We start from the raw sequence: 17,445 nt of genomic DNA, 5'->3' as shown, positions 1-17,445 counted from the left end.
CGTGCCCGCCGTGCAGCAGCCCTGACCCCGCACCCTAGGGCTGAGCTGGGGCAGCTGCAGAGGAGGCTGGTGCACGTCTGTCAGTGTTGGAGGGCAGCAAATTGAACTGCCTTACTCCAGGTTCAAAGTGCTGAGCTGTGTCTTGTGGCCTCCCTTCACTGAGCATCACAGGACGAGGTTCTGATGTAAATGCATGAGCAGCATCAGAGCATTACAAAGCGGCTATGACTATCTGAAAGCAGTAGGAGAACTAATGCTGCTGTGCTCTGGCTGTAATGAGCATAGCTTGCCAATTACTCATATTAATTGCATTGAGTTTTATGGGGTTGACAATGCTTGAGTGCTCTGGTGCTTCAGAGCGCCCCGGGGGGGCTCGCTGGGGTTCCTTCCCCCAGGGTTTCCCGCTGGAGCTGCGCAGAGGCACTCCCCACCGCCGGCCCCCCTTCGGACCCCGGGGAGCACACCCGCCCGCGCAGTGGAGCTCTGCAAGCTCCCTGCCTGTACCACAGAGCTCTCTGTGCAGCTCCCTAACCCCGCCCGCCGCGGCCTCTTAGCGCGCCCGCCCGCGCCGCGCCTTCGGAGCTGCACTTCCCGCGTTGCGTTGACGTGTGGCAGGGGGCGGGGCTCCGGCGGCAGCGGCGCAAGATGGCGGCCACCACGGGTGCGGGTGAGCGGGCGGCGGGGCCGTAGGGCCGCGGGCTGGGGGGACCGGCCGGGGCCGCTTCTCGCTGCGGGGCAGCTCCGGGCAGTGCGGGCGGCGGCGCGGCAGGCTGCGGGCGGCCCGGCTGGGCGTGTCGGGGCCGGAGGGGCGGTGGCGGCCGCTAGGCCGGGAGGCGCCCGGGGAAGGGGCGAGGGCGGCGGCGGCCGCGGGGGAAGGGGCGGCGGCGGCGGAGGGTCCGGCCCGAGGGGCGCGGCCCGCAGGGGTTTGGTGCCTGGCCGCGGTGCTGGGGCCGGTCCCCGCTCCTAACCCGCGGCGCTCGGGCGGGCTCGGCCGGCGCCTCCCCGGGGGCTGCCGAGGCCTCGCGGTGGGAGCGGCCCCGACGGGGCGAGTCCGGCCCGGGGCCGGGAGGGGCCTGTGGAGCCGGCCCGGCGGGAAGCGTGCCCCGGCGCTCTGTGTGCCGGCTCCGGGAAGCGACGCTGGGGCGGCGCGCTGGGCCCTACGGCCGGGCAGGGACCCCTCCGTCCGGGCCCGCAGCCCTCGGCCCGGCCCTGCGGTTCGGGCCTGGGCGCTCTGAGCCGCAGAGCGAGCCCGGCGCGGCGGCTTGAACCTGGGCTCGGCACCGCAGGGCCGCCGGGCTGGCTCCTCTTCTGCGGGTGAGCTCCGTGTGCTCGGAGGTGCCCTCCCGGTTCCCTGTTCGCGGTGGTCTCTGAGCCGGTACTTAAGTTACGTGCGTGAAATCAGTGGCTTTAAAAACCTTATTCACTAATAACATCTTCCTGTTACATCAATGGAACTTCCTTGTCAGGATGTGCGTGCTTCCAGAAGTCAATATATATCTTTTTGCCTTTAAAATTGCTTCTCGCCCTCTTTGAATAGTGACACAAATCCTGTCTTTCCACTTAGCATCGCATGTTAAACAGAAATACTGCAACTAGATCTTGAGTGGGGTGTTCTTTGCTGACATCATTTAATGAACTTAGATCGAATAAATTAGTTTCACTTCTGTTTAGCGTGTTTCATTTTCCTGTTTTCATAAGGCCCATATGGGGTTTTCCGTGTGCCACTGTAATACTTGTCTTAAAATTGCTTCCTCTCAAGTTTGAAATCACCAGATTTCTCTTGAAGATATAACAAAAATATCTTGCAGTTCTTGTCATTAATAGAGACCTATCTATTAGAAATGTTTCAACTTTTAAGAATAACCATTGCAATGCAGATATCTTGTAGTAATCAAGATTATGAATACAGGCTGCAAAATGCAGTGGATGCTGTGCTGAGAACTGTGCTTTACAGATCTGTGTTTGAGCGTAACCTGATGGTGAGGTGTTGGAACACTTGATTAAAATACACAAAAAATATAGCGGAGCCTTCTTCCCCCTCCTGTGTCATATTGTTCTGGCGGCCATGCTTTCCCAATAATCCTCTCAAGCTGCTGACTTTTCAGTTTGTGTTTGGCTGGAGGAACAAGGCAAGTGTTCTATTGTGCAGCTTCGTGGATTAGTTGTCTGAGCGGTCATGGAGGGATATGTGTGGAAAGGGGCTCGGACTGTGGTGGTGAAGCCCAAAGCTAGTCCTGTGCACAGCTTTTCTTTTGCAGCCAGTGGTCTTTGTGATAAGCTGCCATTAACCATCATCTGCTAGCCACATGGTGTCTTTTGGATTGCTTCCTACTACTGCAGGGATTTCTGAAAGCTGTCTCTTCAGTGCTGGAAGTGTGAAGCAGTACACAGCCAGGTGGATGTGGGTAGGGGCATCCGTGTCTTGTGTCTGTAGTGTGGGCATTTGACAAGCGCTGCCGTTCAGCTACTTGTGATATCCTGAGTGTTTAACTGCTGCTGAGGAGATTGGGGTGGAGAATAAATCAGTTGTGACTTACAAACATGTTGCAGTAAGTGAACTTTTGCAGTAAACCCCTAGTTCAGTCTGAGAGAACCTTCAGGTACAGACCAGCATCTTACACTGAGCCTCAGAGCCTTGTCTGGCTGTAAATCATGGGCTGCCTTACCAGCAGTGGTCTGGGTTTTCTTCTTATATTAGTAAATGATGGAGATTCTCCTGATAAAGAGTACAACATAGTGTCCAGTTACTGGTGGTGGTGGTGGCACTGCAATGCAGTTTGTACTGTTCCCTCTTGACACTGCACTGAAGGCATTGCCCAGCACATACAAATAGAGCCACCACATACAAATAACAGCACGTTGTTCTCTATCACTGTTCACTTCGCTGTGGGCAAGTAGCTTAGTAGTGTTTTTACTCAGATGTAAAATAGATTTTGCTAATACTTGTTTTGTGGAACCTTAATTTATTCATAGTTGCTGATAATAACCACTTGAATATGTTTGATACCATGAGTTCAGCAAAGGAGCTTAAACAGAGGCTGAGGATAGAAAATGAGGCTGTGTTTAAAATCAGCTACTGACGCAGAGGAAGAAATGGTAACAAATGTCTGTGGAACGTAAGGAAGTCATAGAGCTGGTGGTGGGAATCAGACAAGAAAGCCTGATACCTGTATCTACTAAACAGGTAGAAATTATTAACAGGAGAAGAAAACTGCCCTCACCTGGAAGAAATGTTATGATGCAAGGTCCAGCAGTATCAGTTGCCCCCCAGCAGTGGGATGGGGAACAGAATCAGGAAGAAGGTAAAACCCATGTTTTGATATAAGAACAGTTTAATAATTAAAATATAATATACTACTGCTAACTACAGTAATAATAATGAAAAGGGAAATAACAGAGAAACAAAAAACCCAGCCAACTAACAAACAACAGTGAAGCACAGTACAGTTCCTCACACCTGCTGACTGATGCCCAGCCTGTCCCTGAGCAGTGATCAGCCCCTCCTGGCTAACTCCCGCCACTTTATATACTGAGCATGCTGTTCTATGGTATGGAATATCCCTTTGGCTAGTTCAGGTCCTGGCTGTGCTCCCTCCATCTTCTTGTGCCCCTCCTCACTGGCAGAGCAAGAGACTGAAAAGTCCTTGATCAGGATAAGTGCTATTTAGCAAGAACTAAAACATCAGTGTGTTATCAACATTATTCTCAGACTATAGCCAAAACACAGCACAGCTACTAGGAGGAAGATTAACTATCCATACAAATATAGAGTTCTGCATTGCTGATGATGTGTGATTTCCACACATACAATTAATATATTGATAAAAAGAAAGGGTTGACTTTAATCATTCTAATAAGGCCCTTCATGGGAGGCTATGATCAAACTGTAAGTTTATGTCTATCCGTCCTTCAGACTGAAGTGTCACGCAGAAGCACTCAGCTAGCTCAGGTACCAGAGGTGATCTACCTGAGAGATCCAGGGCTCCTCAGAGGCTCATGCACCCCATGGCCCTGCAGGGAAGTTGAGCTGTGTGGAGAGTCTGTGTTGCAGTTAGACTACAGGAGCTTGCTCCATGTTGCTGTCCTGCATACTCTGATATTATGGTGGGTCAAATCCTGACCATGCTGGCCTGTGAAGTCCTGTTTCTCTAACTTTCATCCTGGAGAAAGTTTAACGATTTCTTTCAACCCACTTTTCTCTCCCAGGTCTGTTTAGGGGGTCTCTTGCAGGGCTGTGGTAGATATGGTGATTACCAACAGGCTGGATGCACTGAACAGTAAAATGATATCCCCACATAAAAGCTAGGCGAAGTCAGAGGAATGTGAAGAACTACAGAAGGGTGATTCATTAGGTGTACAGTCACGATAGTGCTAATACATGTATCTTAATACTCCTAATGGAGAGAAGAGCACAGCTCAGTTTTAGTACAGTGTATTAAAAGTATGCATTTATAGTTGTTGAGGGACCCATAACATTACTGTGTACTCAAATCTATGCTTGCAAAAAGCAAATGCAACATTACAGTGAGGAAGAAACTGCGTATTGAAGGGTATGGAAGGTGTACCTGCCTCTGCAAATGGACCGTGATGTCTCCTTTGGAGGGCACTGCACACAACAGTCACTGTTATCTCAAAATAAATATTGCCAGCCACTGAGTACTTTCTAAGTCTGTAAGTAACATACTCAAGGGTAGGGAAAAAGTAATTGAAGAGAAAATAGGAAGATAAATTATGCCTTCTTAAATGAGATAGACTGTAAGAGCACACGAAATAGCAGGTGCTAAAGATTGAAAGCTTCTTTGAGTATTGTAATGGAAGGATGCAGCAGATTAAATAAAAAGGTAAATAGTTTAAGATTTACAAAAAGATACTCAGTTGAATCTTTTAATATATAATGATGTAAGTTACATAACATTTGAAAAACACCATTCTGGCTGAGAATTTAGAATGATTTGTTATTGTATTAAATATGTAAGTAGCGAAGAATCATAGAAGATATAATACCGGCAGATAAGGTGTGTGAAGTTCGGAATTGCCAGGTTGTGAGGATGTTTTTTAACTATTGCAAGTCAAGCTGGAATTACTCTGTCTGCACCTACTGATGAGTTTGTGTGCTTTCCTCCCAGGTCTGACCTGGGCCTGGCCCAGAAGCAAAGCCCAGCAGTGTGCATCCTGCCTCTGCCCGCCTGTGCTTAGCTCTGCTGTTAAAGCTGTACTGAGCAGGTAACACTGCCTTAGTCTATCAGTGTGGCATCTTGCTCTTCAAAGCCTATCTCTGAATCAGTGAGCCTACTCATGCACTCGCCTCTTGGTGGGTGGTGTGAGTGTAAGAAAACTTAGCAATACTTTGTGACAGAAGAGGCAGCTGGAGGAGAGTGCTGGGCTCTCAGTCAGTGACATCCGTTTCTTTTCACAATGCCAAGAGGAGATGGTGGGGTTTTCCCTCTTGAGATTTCGTGTAAAGATTTTGTCCATGATGTTAGTTCAAGGTGACTTATTTTCTGAATTAACTTCTAGCTGAGCTGGTAATGTTTTGCTTTTCACTTGTGATATAAGCCACAGAATGCATCTGATTTTAACTCTCCTGCATCTGACAAGATGTATTTGGCTCCAGACCTCAGTGATGCTGCCAGTCTGCCTCAGACAAATATTTTAACATGATCTCTTTCCAAGTAAAGTGCTTAAAGTGTTGAAAGACAGAACCAGTTCTCTAGCTTACACAACAGAAAACACTTCAGTTTGTTTCAAGTGCTCAGGAAGCTATTTTGGATCTGCACAGTAATTCGGTACCTGTCTGTGTTATCAGAGTGGAAATCATGACTATAAAGATGATGCAAGAAATCTGAAGTTCCTGTCTCCTGAAAGTTTTTGTCACAGTTGCTAAAAGCCTTTTACTCAGTTTTAAATATTCTGTCAGTTCAGAAACTTTCTATACCACTGGATGAGGAATGATTTTATTTCTTTACAGTGGCAGTGCTGCAAGGGTCAGCTGTCAGATTTTCAGTAGTTGCAGTCTCTGCAAAAAGATGAGGAATATATTGGAAAATATGTAATTAGGGCTTAGTATCAGATACATAAAAAACAAGCAATGGAAGGGGCTTTAACGTATTGAGCAACAGAGGTGTTAAAAGCTGTTGAATTTCAGCTCACTTGAGTTACTGTAAATTGGGAGCTAGTACAGAAGCAGCTAAAATTGGCCTGAAAGGGCATTTGGATAAGTTGCGTGTTACCAGTGAAGGTGTCAAGTAATCTTCAGCAAAATGAGGGTTCCCCTCCTTAGAGCCCCTAACGAGTGAAGTGCATTTTCTGTGTGCTTTGCTGGGCCTTGTATTTGTCCTTTAATCCTGAAGAGAAATGCTTATAACTTGATTTCACTTTAGAAAGGAAAGAGAAATGTATTCCTGAAGTTTTTGAGGTGTATTTTTTTGTTCTACAGACATTGATGAAAATGTTTCAAGTAGAGGGTCTACACTCAGAGGCACGTTGTCCACCTTGCTTCACTGTGCTGTGTTCAGCTTGTTAAGGTTTCTGTGAATATGGAATTGCTTTTGCTATATAACTGGGGAAAATGGAAGATTAAAAAGCATAGTCTGTCATAGAGGGTTGATTGTAACTTGTTAAAACCAAATTATATACTTCACATGGATGTAGATTCAAGATGGGAAAAACCTCAGGCTGGTAAACTATCGTAAGACACATTCAGTTGTATATCTTTAGTAGTGCTGTGATGTAAATCTGAGTGTGTTTTAAGGACTTTAAGAATCCAAGTTGGCATTTAACTGTCTTCCAGGAATAATTCTGTTCTTTCCAAGTACAGAACTTTCCTCTCTGAGATTGACCGGACACAGTCAAATTCCTCGTGTCCTCATTTCAGCTTGCTGTCTCTTTCTTCAGCTCACTGCTTAGCAAGCAACTGGGTTGTGAGGAGTTGTGGTAGTGAAGGCTCATCATTACTGGTCTTGCCTGGCAGCTCTGGTATTAGGTGAAACCAGAAGGTCCTGATTCTGTTTGAAGGCTGAAGAGGATGTCATCCAAAACCTAACAGCTTCTTAAGTGCAACTTTGAACTCTGTAAAGTACACGTCCTCACTTTCTGGGAAACCCAGTGTGTGGTTTAGTTTTGTTCTCTGGTTTTCCATAGAAACAGTTAATGGACTTTTTGTAGCTGGTGAACTAGTGTGCAGGGTTGAGGCTTCACAAATGCACCTTTACTAAAAGGTGAGCTTTCAGAAAGACTGCACAAACCTGTGTCATTGGAGGTCTTACGTTGTCAGTACAGTTATCATTTAACTTTCATAGGTTTGCTGTTGCAATTAATAGTAAATACCTCCTTTTGCTTGGAAATGCTTTTTCAGTTCCATTTCTGCAAGTGTTTCACTGTGGTCAGGCAAGCTGCATGTGAAGCTATTTTCTAGATATTACTGTGTTTGTTTCAAACTGCTATTTGAGAGTCTTCTTGAGCCATAGCAAAGGCTAAATTAAAATGCATAACAATGTACTTTCAACAAACTGATTACTTTTTAATTGCCTCTTACTTTATTTAGGTTTTCTTGTGTTAAATGAAGGACTCTTAGAAAAACAGGTTGGTTTGGTTACTGCCTTGAAAGTCTCCATTCCTACCCTGAAAAGATTATGCAAGGTATTTACTGGAGGGTGGGAAGATGACACGTAGTTGACTCAGGGTTGTGTCAGCTGGTGCAGGACATCTCCCAACTCTGAATCTGCCATGGTTTAGCCATAGAAAGCATTTACCAAATAATGTGTATGCCTAGAACAGGTCACTTTCTAGGAATCTTGGTGGAGAGCGAACATCAATGATGATACGTTTGCATGCAACCATAAGTGATAAAGCTTGTGTGGTTTCTGGGGTTGGGGTCCCAGTGGGATGTGGTAGCTGACCATGAGTGCTGCAGGCCATTGCAAGTGAAGAGGAGATGAGGTTGGCTTAATGGCTTCATGCATCTTTCCAGGCTGATAGAAGGGTGAATCTGGTCTTTTACTCTGCCTTCCTTAAGGGCAGGTTATTTGGAAATAATTTAAAGCATTTGTGATTGTATGGCCATAGTCTTTTACATGTAGATTTGGTTTTATTCCTCTTGAATCTCTTGAGAAAGTGTCAGGGAGGAGCTGTCATTTATTTGGCCCTGAACTTGCCTTCTGTAGTGGCTGAGGTGCTGCTTTTCTGTTGCACCTCCGAGCTTTAGCATAGGGATAAAACATTTTAGAAGGCAGTGATGCTGTTAGACAGGGTGGTTTGTTGTAAAGTGACCAGTCATCTCCCATGATAATTTTATTTTCTGTGACGTGCATAATATCTTTAATATTACGTACTTCTCTTTTGGCACCTCCTTTTGCCACTCATGCTCCTGTAGTGCTCACAAGTGAGCAGTTATTGTGAAAGTAGGATTAATTTACGTTAACTTCTCCTGTGTGATAGGAGCCAGTGCACGATATGACTAGCTAGCTCTCTGTAGACCTCAGACTTGTCAGAACTCTACCATCCTGTCTGACTCTTGTGGCTCTGATTCATGCTGAATCAGAGCAGCTGGATCTGGGGAGGGCTCAGAAATAAAGTGGCCTTCTCTTCCTGTAAGGTTGTAAAGCCAAGCTGAGCTCTGGTTAGCAAATGTCACAATTAAAGCTGCCTTTCAACCCTGCTTGTGGCCTTCTCAAATATATACGTGATGGTGTCATTTGTAATTACATGATCACTTAATTTTCTTCACATGGGATTCCTGCCTCACTCTGAACAGGGTACGTGATGCTCAGAGGGAGGGTGGACAGGCAATGTTTTTTTTGCCTCCTTTAATGCGTGGCCTGTGTGTGCTTACCATAAAGCTGATTCCTCCTGGGTTATTTGCTTTGGTCTAAGTAAATATCAGTAAATTATCTTTGAGCCACTGGTAAATATGGAGTGGTATTATCAAGTGCTGAAGCACAGAGACTTGAGAGGATGTTTGTTAAGCATCACGATGTTGTGGTCCACAGTGAGCATTTCTTGGCAACATGGCACATTCAAGGCAGGTCTTTTGCTGGCTTCAGCTTATTGCATCTGTGACTGGGGAGAGGCTCTAATAATAACCACGACGGTTTCCTTTGCAGCATCACCTGCATTGTTGAAGAGCTCTGTGTCAGACCCAAGGGTGGAGTTCACCCTCCAAAAGGACCTTTTGCTTCTTCGTTGTCCTCCTTCGCTGGCTGTTTCTTTCCCTAGGCGCCAGCAGGCAGGGCTGAAACCCAGACAGCAGCTCCAGGCATCACAGCAGTGAGTCATTCCCCATCACCAGCGCTCCCATGCATCCACTGCTGCAGTAGTGAAATAGGTTGTGTGTGTAAGTAAAGGTGGAACCTTGTCCTTCAACTCACACTCCAGTTGTTCCTGTTGGAGGTAGACTGCTCTCTTCTCTGTTTCCTCTAGCTACAGCATGGAGAGTTTTGGGAATGTAGTTAAAACTGGGGTGGCTAATCATGATTCAGGTATGAGCTGCATACTTGAATCTTCATGTGCCTGAGGTACACAAAGTACACACTGCATACTTCTAAGACTTGCTGAGAGGGGAGATGCTGGAGCTTTTTAAGCAGGGGAAGCAACAGTGATTCCCAAGAGGTCATCTTACCACTGATGGTTTGGGGCTTGGTTAATCTTACGGGGATGGCTTCACCAGCCCCAACTGACTCATTTCCTTTTGCAGCCAAAGATTGGTATTACTCAGCAGCCATGGTAACAGTGCGGTCTCCCTGAGAGTTGAGGATGCAGATTTGGCATGGAGCTGTGTTTGAGTCGTGCTCTGCAGCCCCCACATGTGTGGTTTGGTGTAGCCAGTGCAGGTCTCGCCTCTTCTGGTGCCATTATTTGGACTCCAGGTTTCTCTTCATACAGCTGTGTTACTGAATCATGCTTCCTTGGGATATTCTTGAACATGTTATGTTAGATGCATGTATCAAAATGGCCAGCTTCCGTTGGGTGCAGTCATTCAGGAACAAACTGCTCCAGCATGGATCCCCAGCGGGGTCACCAGTCCTGCAGCAAACCTGGTCCAGTTTGGGTTCCTCTCCCCACAGGGCCACAGCTCCTGCCAGGAGCCTGCTCCAGGACAGGCTTCCCATGAGGTCACAGCCTCTTCGGGCATCCCTCTGCTCCCGTGCTGTAGGTGGAGATCTGCTCCACCATGGACCTCTATGGGCTGCAGGAGCACCCGTTGTGCCCTGCACTGCAGGCTGCAGGGGAATCTGCTCTGGCACCTGGAACATCTCCTGCCTCCTTCACTGACCTTGGAGTCTGCAGTCTCTGATAGGAATAAGAGCATTTCCTGTTCTGCTGTATATTTTGAGGATAAATGTACCAACACCTAAGAAGTGCAGAAATTCCTTGGTGGTGGAGGTCATGCATACAAAGAATGCTATTGCTGCTGACAAAGCCCACTTAATTTAACTTCAGATTAACTACTGTTTGGAGTTTTATTTGCCTTGAATGGTATTTTGAAAGCTCTGAGTAAGTTGGGTGCTGTTGAGCTCTGATTTTGCAGAATCTCCTAAGCTTTTGTACTATAAATCATACAGACAAGTGCTAATTAGAGCTCTGTGATACTGTGTGTATTTCTGAATGGACAGACATTTCCTGTCATTTTACTGCCTGCCCCAGTACCTGGCCTGTCATCCTTCTAGTGTGTTTAATTGTGAATACCTTATTTTGCTTGTAAAATCCAAGCTAAGTATGAGGATATCCTTTTCATAGTGTTGAAATGTTGTCATTGAAAAACAGATGCTATTTTTATGGATTTACCCAAAATGCTTGCTGTAGAATGACCAGAAGTATCAGGGCAATTACTTTGGGTTCATTTGTTTACTGGATCTCTCAATTCAAAATGTTTTTCTGATGTTTTTCAGGAGTAAAAGTCCCTCGTAATTTTCGTCTGTTGGAAGAACTTGAAGAAGGTCAGAAAGGAGTAGGTGATGGAACAGTTAGCTGGGGCCTTGAAGATGACGAAGACATGACACTTACAAGATGGACAGGAATGATTATTGGACCTCCAAGAGTAAGTTATATGCTTAACTATTAAAATAGTACTGTTACTCTTATTTCTCTTCTCCCTTTTCTTCCCTTAACCTAACCACTGAAGTAGAAAACAAAGGGAACACAAATGAGTGGGGAAAAAAAAACACTTTAGCTAGTGATTTATGTTGAAGGTTCAAGTTCCATGTAATAATGGGGTTCATGTATCTGTGTGTCTTTTGCTTTTAATTTGGAATATTTTTAGTGCCTTTCTCTGGTTAGTTCTGTTACATGTCTGCTTTATATTTACAGATTCATTAAGACATAACTTTTGAGATTCCAGGATTCTAGTATCCTGTACTCTTGAATACAGCAAGGTTTAAAATCCTTCGGCTAGTGAGATTACATGTGGAGCTAATGTAGGTAAAACATGGATGTTTTGTCCAGTACTGCTAGTCTTTCTGCTGTTTCTTGTTGAGTTCATGGGTTGGTTTTTATTGCAGCAGTACTGACTTGCTCTTGTAGAGTTTCAGCTAACTTGGGAAACTCAAATTTTAATGAATTTAATTTCTTAGTGTTCTTTCCCAAAGTAGCTTTTTACAATGCTACTCGTCTTTGTGGTGGTATTGTTGCGTTCTCAACTCTCTTCTCCCCTCGAACCCTACTAAACTGTGGGTCTCCACTCTGGTAGTGAACTTGAGGACTTACTGTGCTTTGTATGTATGCATGTATTCTAAACCCAAAACTTGCCTGTTATCTCCGGTTTCACTGTGTATCTCTGTTCTGTGTCTTTAATATCCTTGCCATGTAGTGCAAGTAGCTGAATCTCCTTCCTGCAAATAGTAGATGTTGTCTTCTGTATCTGGCCTCAGTTTCACTTCCCAGTAATTCCAGTGTTCTCTGTCCTTTATAAGGAAACCTTTGCAGATCTTTAACCATGCTACTGCCCTATGTGTTTCCCTTCTGTCAGTTGCCTTTTCTGCCACGCCATGAGGTTGTACAAGAATCCATATTACAATGGCATTACATGTGCAGTGTTCCCATCCAGAAGTGTTGTTTACTTTTTTGTCTGCCAGTGTTAACATTTCCCCATTTTTGATCATTTCATTTGTTTATGATATCATTTGCTAGAACAGCATTTTATTCTAGAACATTAGGAGAGCGTTAATGAGCAGTAAGACTGAGGAAAGCTTGCTGTGTGCATACACTTCATGGAGAATTTAAGCAACCTTGAAATCTAATTTAGAAAATTAAATAGAAACTGCAGCGTGCAAATAGACATGTGCTGACTTAGTAGAAGTGATAGAAATGTGTAGTTCATGTCATACTGCCAACCAAGGCTAGAGGACTACCACGGAAGATGGTTCAGCTGTGCCTCTTTTGTCCTTCTGGCACACTTAAGGATATAGATGTTTTCGAAGTGCATCATGCTTTCTTATTGCTTGAAGGCAATGGGCTGTACTGGGAGAGATTCTGGGAACTTCGAGTCATTCTTGTTTGATAAGTGACTGTCCTGCTTTCAGTACTGTTCTTGGTTATATTATTACCATTTTTTTTTTCCTGACTAGGATGTGAGAATACTGGCAATGGGGGAATAAAAATGAAAATCCTATTTCCTTCTGGGTAGAAAGCAGTCACACTTGGAGCAGGTGGAAGAGTCTTATCGTAGGCATCCCAGAGAGAAAAATGAATCGTGGTGCAGAGTTAGATACATGCTGCTGCTCTGAATATCCCTGCTACCATACATGGAAGCATCCTTCTCCTTCCCAGACTTTGTGCAGATAGCTTTGCAGCCAGTGATTCATCTTGTTTATACAAGCTATTTAAAAACAGTGGCACTGTCACAACTTCAGCTTTATCTGCACGTATTTTATATTGGCTGTGGACATGTGCACAGGCAAGGGATTCCATTCACCAGTCCTCACGTGGTGTGGTTATTGGCAAAGACCCTAAAAACCTGCATGAACCTCTGGGCTCTTAGTTGCCCTGTGGGCCACACACGCTCAGGGGCTCAGCAGACCTGAGCAGAGCTGACAGATGACTTTTCCCCCCCCAGAACTTTGTCACAGCATTCAGCTTGTCCCTGCCTTTGCTGGTATCTGAAAGGCTGGCTGCCTGAGGCGCTGGGGGAGTGACCAAGAGGTACTGGTGCCAGCCAGCGCTGGCCAGTGCTGATTGGAAGCCCCTTCATCCACACACATAAGAAGCAGCCAAGCCAGGAAGTCAGTTCTTAGGTTTTTGGTAGTGGTTTGCATCAAAATACTCATTAAGGGAAATACTAAGATGTTCAGGGGCGTAACAGGCCCTGAGAGGGATTGCAAGGAGTTCTAATATACTGTTCTTAAGATCCTGGTGGAGCGTTCTGCTCTGCTGCCACAGGTGAGGAGGAGCTGCTTCTGGGCTTCTGCAGTCACACGTTCTGGATTTTTGCTCGTGGTCACTGCTTTGTGAGTTTAATGTTTGTTACAGCATTGAGGTGTGGGAAATGGTGTCAGAAGCTCTGAACATGGAGATCTTGCCTGCCTAAATTTGCCCATGATGATCCTTTTGCTGTTGTATGCTGCTGCCAGCTTCCTGCATTGCCCAGCTTAGCTGAAGCTCTGTGGCCGGCTGCACTGGCTCAGCACATCAGAATGAGTTACTCTCAGAATGCAGAATAACCTTAACTGTTGCTTCTTTTAATGACTTTTAAATATTGAAGATTCAGTGTAGCCTTGTAGTCTCTCATCTATTTCCATTGTTTAGTTAGTTAAGAGCTCTTGATCCAGGGTTTCTATTAGCTGTGAAGTGTTACTGCTGTGGAGACGGTGGTAATGCTGTTTGGGATCAGGATGTACTTTGCAATGGGAGGAATTCCCCTTTCTGAGAACCAGCAGGTTGGTTTATGACCAAGGAGACCAAGGAGTATTTTTGAAGTGCAGTTCTAGGGCAGGCAGATGAGATAGTTTCCTAACTAACTGTTAAAGCTATGGCTTCAATTTCAAGGAAGAGAGTCTGGTTAGTAAACTGGTAAGACAAAGCTGCTTCATAAAGATAGCTGAAAAGTGGGTATCTGAGCTATATATGATGATTAAAAGAATCACTTCAGTCGGTGAATGGAAGCAATGCCAGTTTCATTCTTTATGTGAAAATTGAATGCTTAAAAGACCAGTAGAATTTATTACCCTGAAGAGGTAATATTCAATACCATTCTATGATACTCTGAATATTAGAAAATGAACCCAAAACAGAGGTAGCCAGCACAATATATAAGTGGCTGCCCTCATGTTAAGTAGTTACGATGTCCCTAAAGTAACCACTGTTTTAACCGAATGCTTACTGAACTGCCTCATGTAATTGTTTTCCTCCCTTTCTTCTCCCCTCAGACAATTTATGAAAACAGAATATACAGCCTTAAAATAGAATGTGGGCCTAAGTATCCAGAAGCACCTCCATTTGTAAGATTTGTAACAAAAATTAATATGAATGGAGTAAATAGTTCTAATGGAGTGGTAAGTTTTTTGGTTTTATTCATTTTAACATGGTTTTCATGTGCATCTTCCAGTTAATGCTTTTGTTTTATACTTACAACTTGCTTAACTGTTTACTGCTTGCTGGTGCTGTTTGCCTTGAGGAGAAGCAAAAGGGGGTAGGAGGGAAGTGGACATGCCAAGTGTGTTCTCAAATCAAAACGTGGAATTAACTTTTCCTGCCCTCTTGCAACTCACAAGTAGTTGCATCATGCAGGGATTTATTATGCTTTTAGGAAACTGCTTGCTTGCTTCTGCTTGCTTTGGTTTCTCCCACTCAGATTTCTTAGAAGCTCTTTAGTTGGAGGGTTTGGGGTGGTGCAAGTGTATCAAACATATCAATTCTGACAGGAATGATCTTTTTGTCTATTTTAGGTGGACCCCAGAGCCATATCAGTCCTAGCAAAATGGCAGAATTCTTATAGTATCAAAGTTGTTCTGCAAGAGCTTCGGCGTCTAATGATGTCTAAAGAAAATATGAAACTTCCTCAGCCACCTGAAGGACAATGTTACAGCAATTAATTAAAAACAAAACAAAAACAAAACCATGCCCCCCTTATTCAATTTAAGCTGTCTTCATTTTCCACAGTAGTAAATTTTCTAGATGCATCTTGTAGACCTCAGAAATACTGGAAAGGAAGTTCCCATTCAAAGGAAGTTTTTTCATGAGATACTGTAAATGATACTAATTTTTTTGTTTGTTTGTTTTTGGGGTTTTTTGGGTTGTTTTTTTTTTTTCATTTGAAATATAAGTTGTGCTATAACAAATAATCCTGTCGTGTAACCACTGTCCACATAGCTGAACTTCTGGTATCAGGAAAAGTCTATTTAAATTTATTACTGTCAAGACCAGTGTGGCACATCTAACGTAACTGTGAAAGCATCCATCCCACAATCACCTTGCTGTGTGTCTGGCCTGGGGTTTGTTTTTTTTTCTGTCTTTTGCAATAGAGTCGAAGCTCAGGGCTATTTATTAGAGTAGACACAAAGGTTTTTGCTTCCAGTACTACACTGGGCTTTATGGACTACTAATGGGGATGTGTGCTAACCTCAGTCATCCCTCCCTTTGTGCTATCTCTAGTAAAGGCTGAATGTGACTGTGGTCGTTTTGGGGTTTTTTATTGTTTTGGGTTTTGTTTTTTTTTAATGCCCTGATCCGGGCAAACTTCCTTCTTCCCTTTGGCCAAGGCATAGATTGTATTTCTCTTCCTGGTCCTCCTCACCAGTGATGTGGGCTTTGGGTGAGGGATTCAGGGTTCTTTTAATCTCTTCCCTCTTCCCCTCTTTTTAGCGGGGATGCTGCTTTCTTTTTGCCCCTCTTTGTGACTCTTCTCACCCCTGGCCAGCAGGGGTAAGCGTTGGGGCAGTAACTTGACCTGTTCCCTCCCGCTTATCATTTTGGTTTTGCAACAAATTTAGTCTTCACCAGCCTGGGAAACAAGAGTATCTATTCTGCTCGCAAACTTGGATTTCCCCTGTCCCTCCAGCACTGCTGCCACACCGCCAAGCTGGCCACGGCTGATGTTATTAGATAGGCTTTTGACGTGGTGAAAAGAGCAGTAATTTACCAGGATTGCTGAAACCTTCTGCTGCTGCCAAACTGTTACGGGGGAAACTCTGCACACAGAGATTCTGAACACACGCTCCAGCTCAAATAGTTGTGTTTTGGTGCTTTGGATTGACCCACGAATGTTAATTAACAAAATATTGCACTTATGTTTGGCCCTTCTAAAGATGTAATGACTACAGACAAATCAAATAAGTGGTAGATTTCGTTAGGATTCTGTAAGTCTTAGAAGAGAAATCTCCTCAGTGAAGATTCTGGTGCGTACAGCAGATCGAGGACCTTGATTGGCTTTGCATCCTGGCAAATCACTGCCTTTTCTGGTTTACTGTTTCGGACCACTAGCTGCTGAAATGTGGATGCAAGCTTACATACAACCAACCTAGTGTGTCCTGAGTTTTATGAACAAATTCAGTGTTTGTGTAAAAAAAGAAAACAAAAAAAAGGAAAAAAAAAAAGGAAAAGAGTAAAAATGAACACATTTTAAAGCAGCAGCTATCAAGTCAATGAACAATTGATGTTTCCATTAACTCTTTTGAGGAAAATATTAGTTGTAAGGATTTAACATCCTCTGTAATTAAAGTTTAACATAACAGTATTCCATAAGCAGCCTTTTTATTGTATCAGACCATTGCCTGATTTTAATATAATAAAAAGTGTGCATTAATATTAGAAGGCTTTAATTGTATTTATGTTTAGAATTTTAATCCCTTATGGAATTCTTGATTTGCTGGAAGTATCTTCCTACAGATCATGTTTAACTAGGAGTCTGTAGACTGGTGGTGAAAGGCAATTGTCTTTATCCAGCTGCTGCTGCTGTGCCAAGGAGAGGCTTTAGTCTTAGATTAAACCTCAAACTCCCCTAGACTTGACAGTTGGTAACGTTACATGATGCTTGAGGAACTGCTGAAGTGCATTTCTAGATACATGTGCTGGCTGGAGGTGCTCTGTCATTGCAGTGACCTTTACGTGCTGTGGTCCTGAGGAGATCAAATCCCCGCGCAGTTGCATGTTAAACGCTGTCAAGTTCAAGGAGAGCTTCACGTCCTGAAACTTTACCTGTTTTCCTTCAAATAGCAAAGTGTAAAAAGCTGATCCCTCCAAATCTGGATATGGAACGGGGCTGTGAGATTTCAGCCTTTGCCAAGTGTAAAGCGTCTCCGCTTCAGAGGGTTGCCAGAAGGTACTCGTGTGTTCACTTGGGTGTTGCGGTGGAACAAGGTCCTTCCTGGGTTAGGAATGAAAAAGGGAATGACCTTTTGTGAAACTTTGTGAAACTTGCTGCTGGCTTCTAGCCTGGAATTCTCAATCCTCTGGTAGCTCGGAGGGTATCTGTGAAGACTAATACTTTGTCAGCATCATGTGTGGGTGTTTATTTAA

At 44.3% G+C, this 17,445-nt stretch overlaps 1 protein-coding gene and 1 long non-coding RNA gene across 5 annotated transcripts; both read left to right on the top strand.

Annotated features, from left to right (window-relative positions):
* Window positions 1–528: 528 nt before the first annotated feature.
* On the top strand, window positions 529–16,529 carry UBE2V1 (ubiquitin conjugating enzyme E2 V1). Of its 2 annotated transcripts, none has more exons than XM_061441627.1 (4): window positions 529–667; window positions 10,887–11,035; window positions 14,358–14,483; window positions 14,877–16,529. In XM_061441627.1, exons 1-4 carry the CDS (start codon window positions 646–648, stop codon window positions 15,021–15,023), a joined length of 444 nt encoding a protein of 147 aa, XP_061297611.1. In that variant the 5' UTR covers window positions 529–645; the 3' UTR covers window positions 15,024–16,529. The 2 variants fall into 2 exon arrangements, with proteins under 2 accessions (XP_061297611.1, XP_061297612.1); XM_061441628.1 differs by having other exon boundaries at window positions 570–661.
* LOC133262435 (uncharacterized) lies at window positions 1,845–10,277 on the top strand. Of its 3 annotated transcripts, none has more exons than XR_009741308.1 (3): window positions 1,845–2,133; window positions 2,263–5,223; window positions 5,807–10,277. It is a non-coding gene; the product is annotated as an uncharacterized LOC133262435 (long non-coding RNA). The 3 variants fall into 3 exon arrangements; XR_009741307.1 differs by having other exon boundaries at window positions 1,845–2,417; window positions 3,208–5,223; XR_009741309.1 differs by having other exon boundaries at window positions 1,845–3,302; window positions 3,914–5,223.
* Window positions 16,530–17,445: the final 916 nt, after the last annotated feature.

The sequence above is a fragment of the Pezoporus flaviventris genome, unplaced genomic scaffold, assembly GCF_033815535.1.
Source record: "Pezoporus flaviventris isolate CSIRO_AGI_PZ_B2104156 unplaced genomic scaffold, CSIRO_AGI_Pfla_v1 ptg000213l, whole genome shotgun sequence".
In the NCBI taxonomy this organism is placed as follows: Eukaryota; Metazoa; Chordata; class Aves; order Psittaciformes; family Psittacidae; genus Pezoporus; species Pezoporus flaviventris.
Note: the sequence above shows the minus strand (reverse complement) of the source record. Positions and strands in the feature narration are given on the sequence as shown.

Excerpts from the sequence above, each read along its gene's own strand:
- UBE2V1 (XM_061441627.1), top strand. The coding sequence starts at position 646 with ATGGCGGCCACCACGGGTGCGG. Across the intron at positions 668-10,886 it reads GGCGGCCACCACGGGTGCGG|GAGTAAAAGTCCCTCGTAAT; the intron begins GTGAGCGGGCGG and ends GATGTTTTTCAG. Across the intron at positions 11,036-14,357 it reads TGATTATTGGACCTCCAAGA|ACAATTTATGAAAACAGAAT; the intron begins GTAAGTTATATG and ends TTCTCCCCTCAG.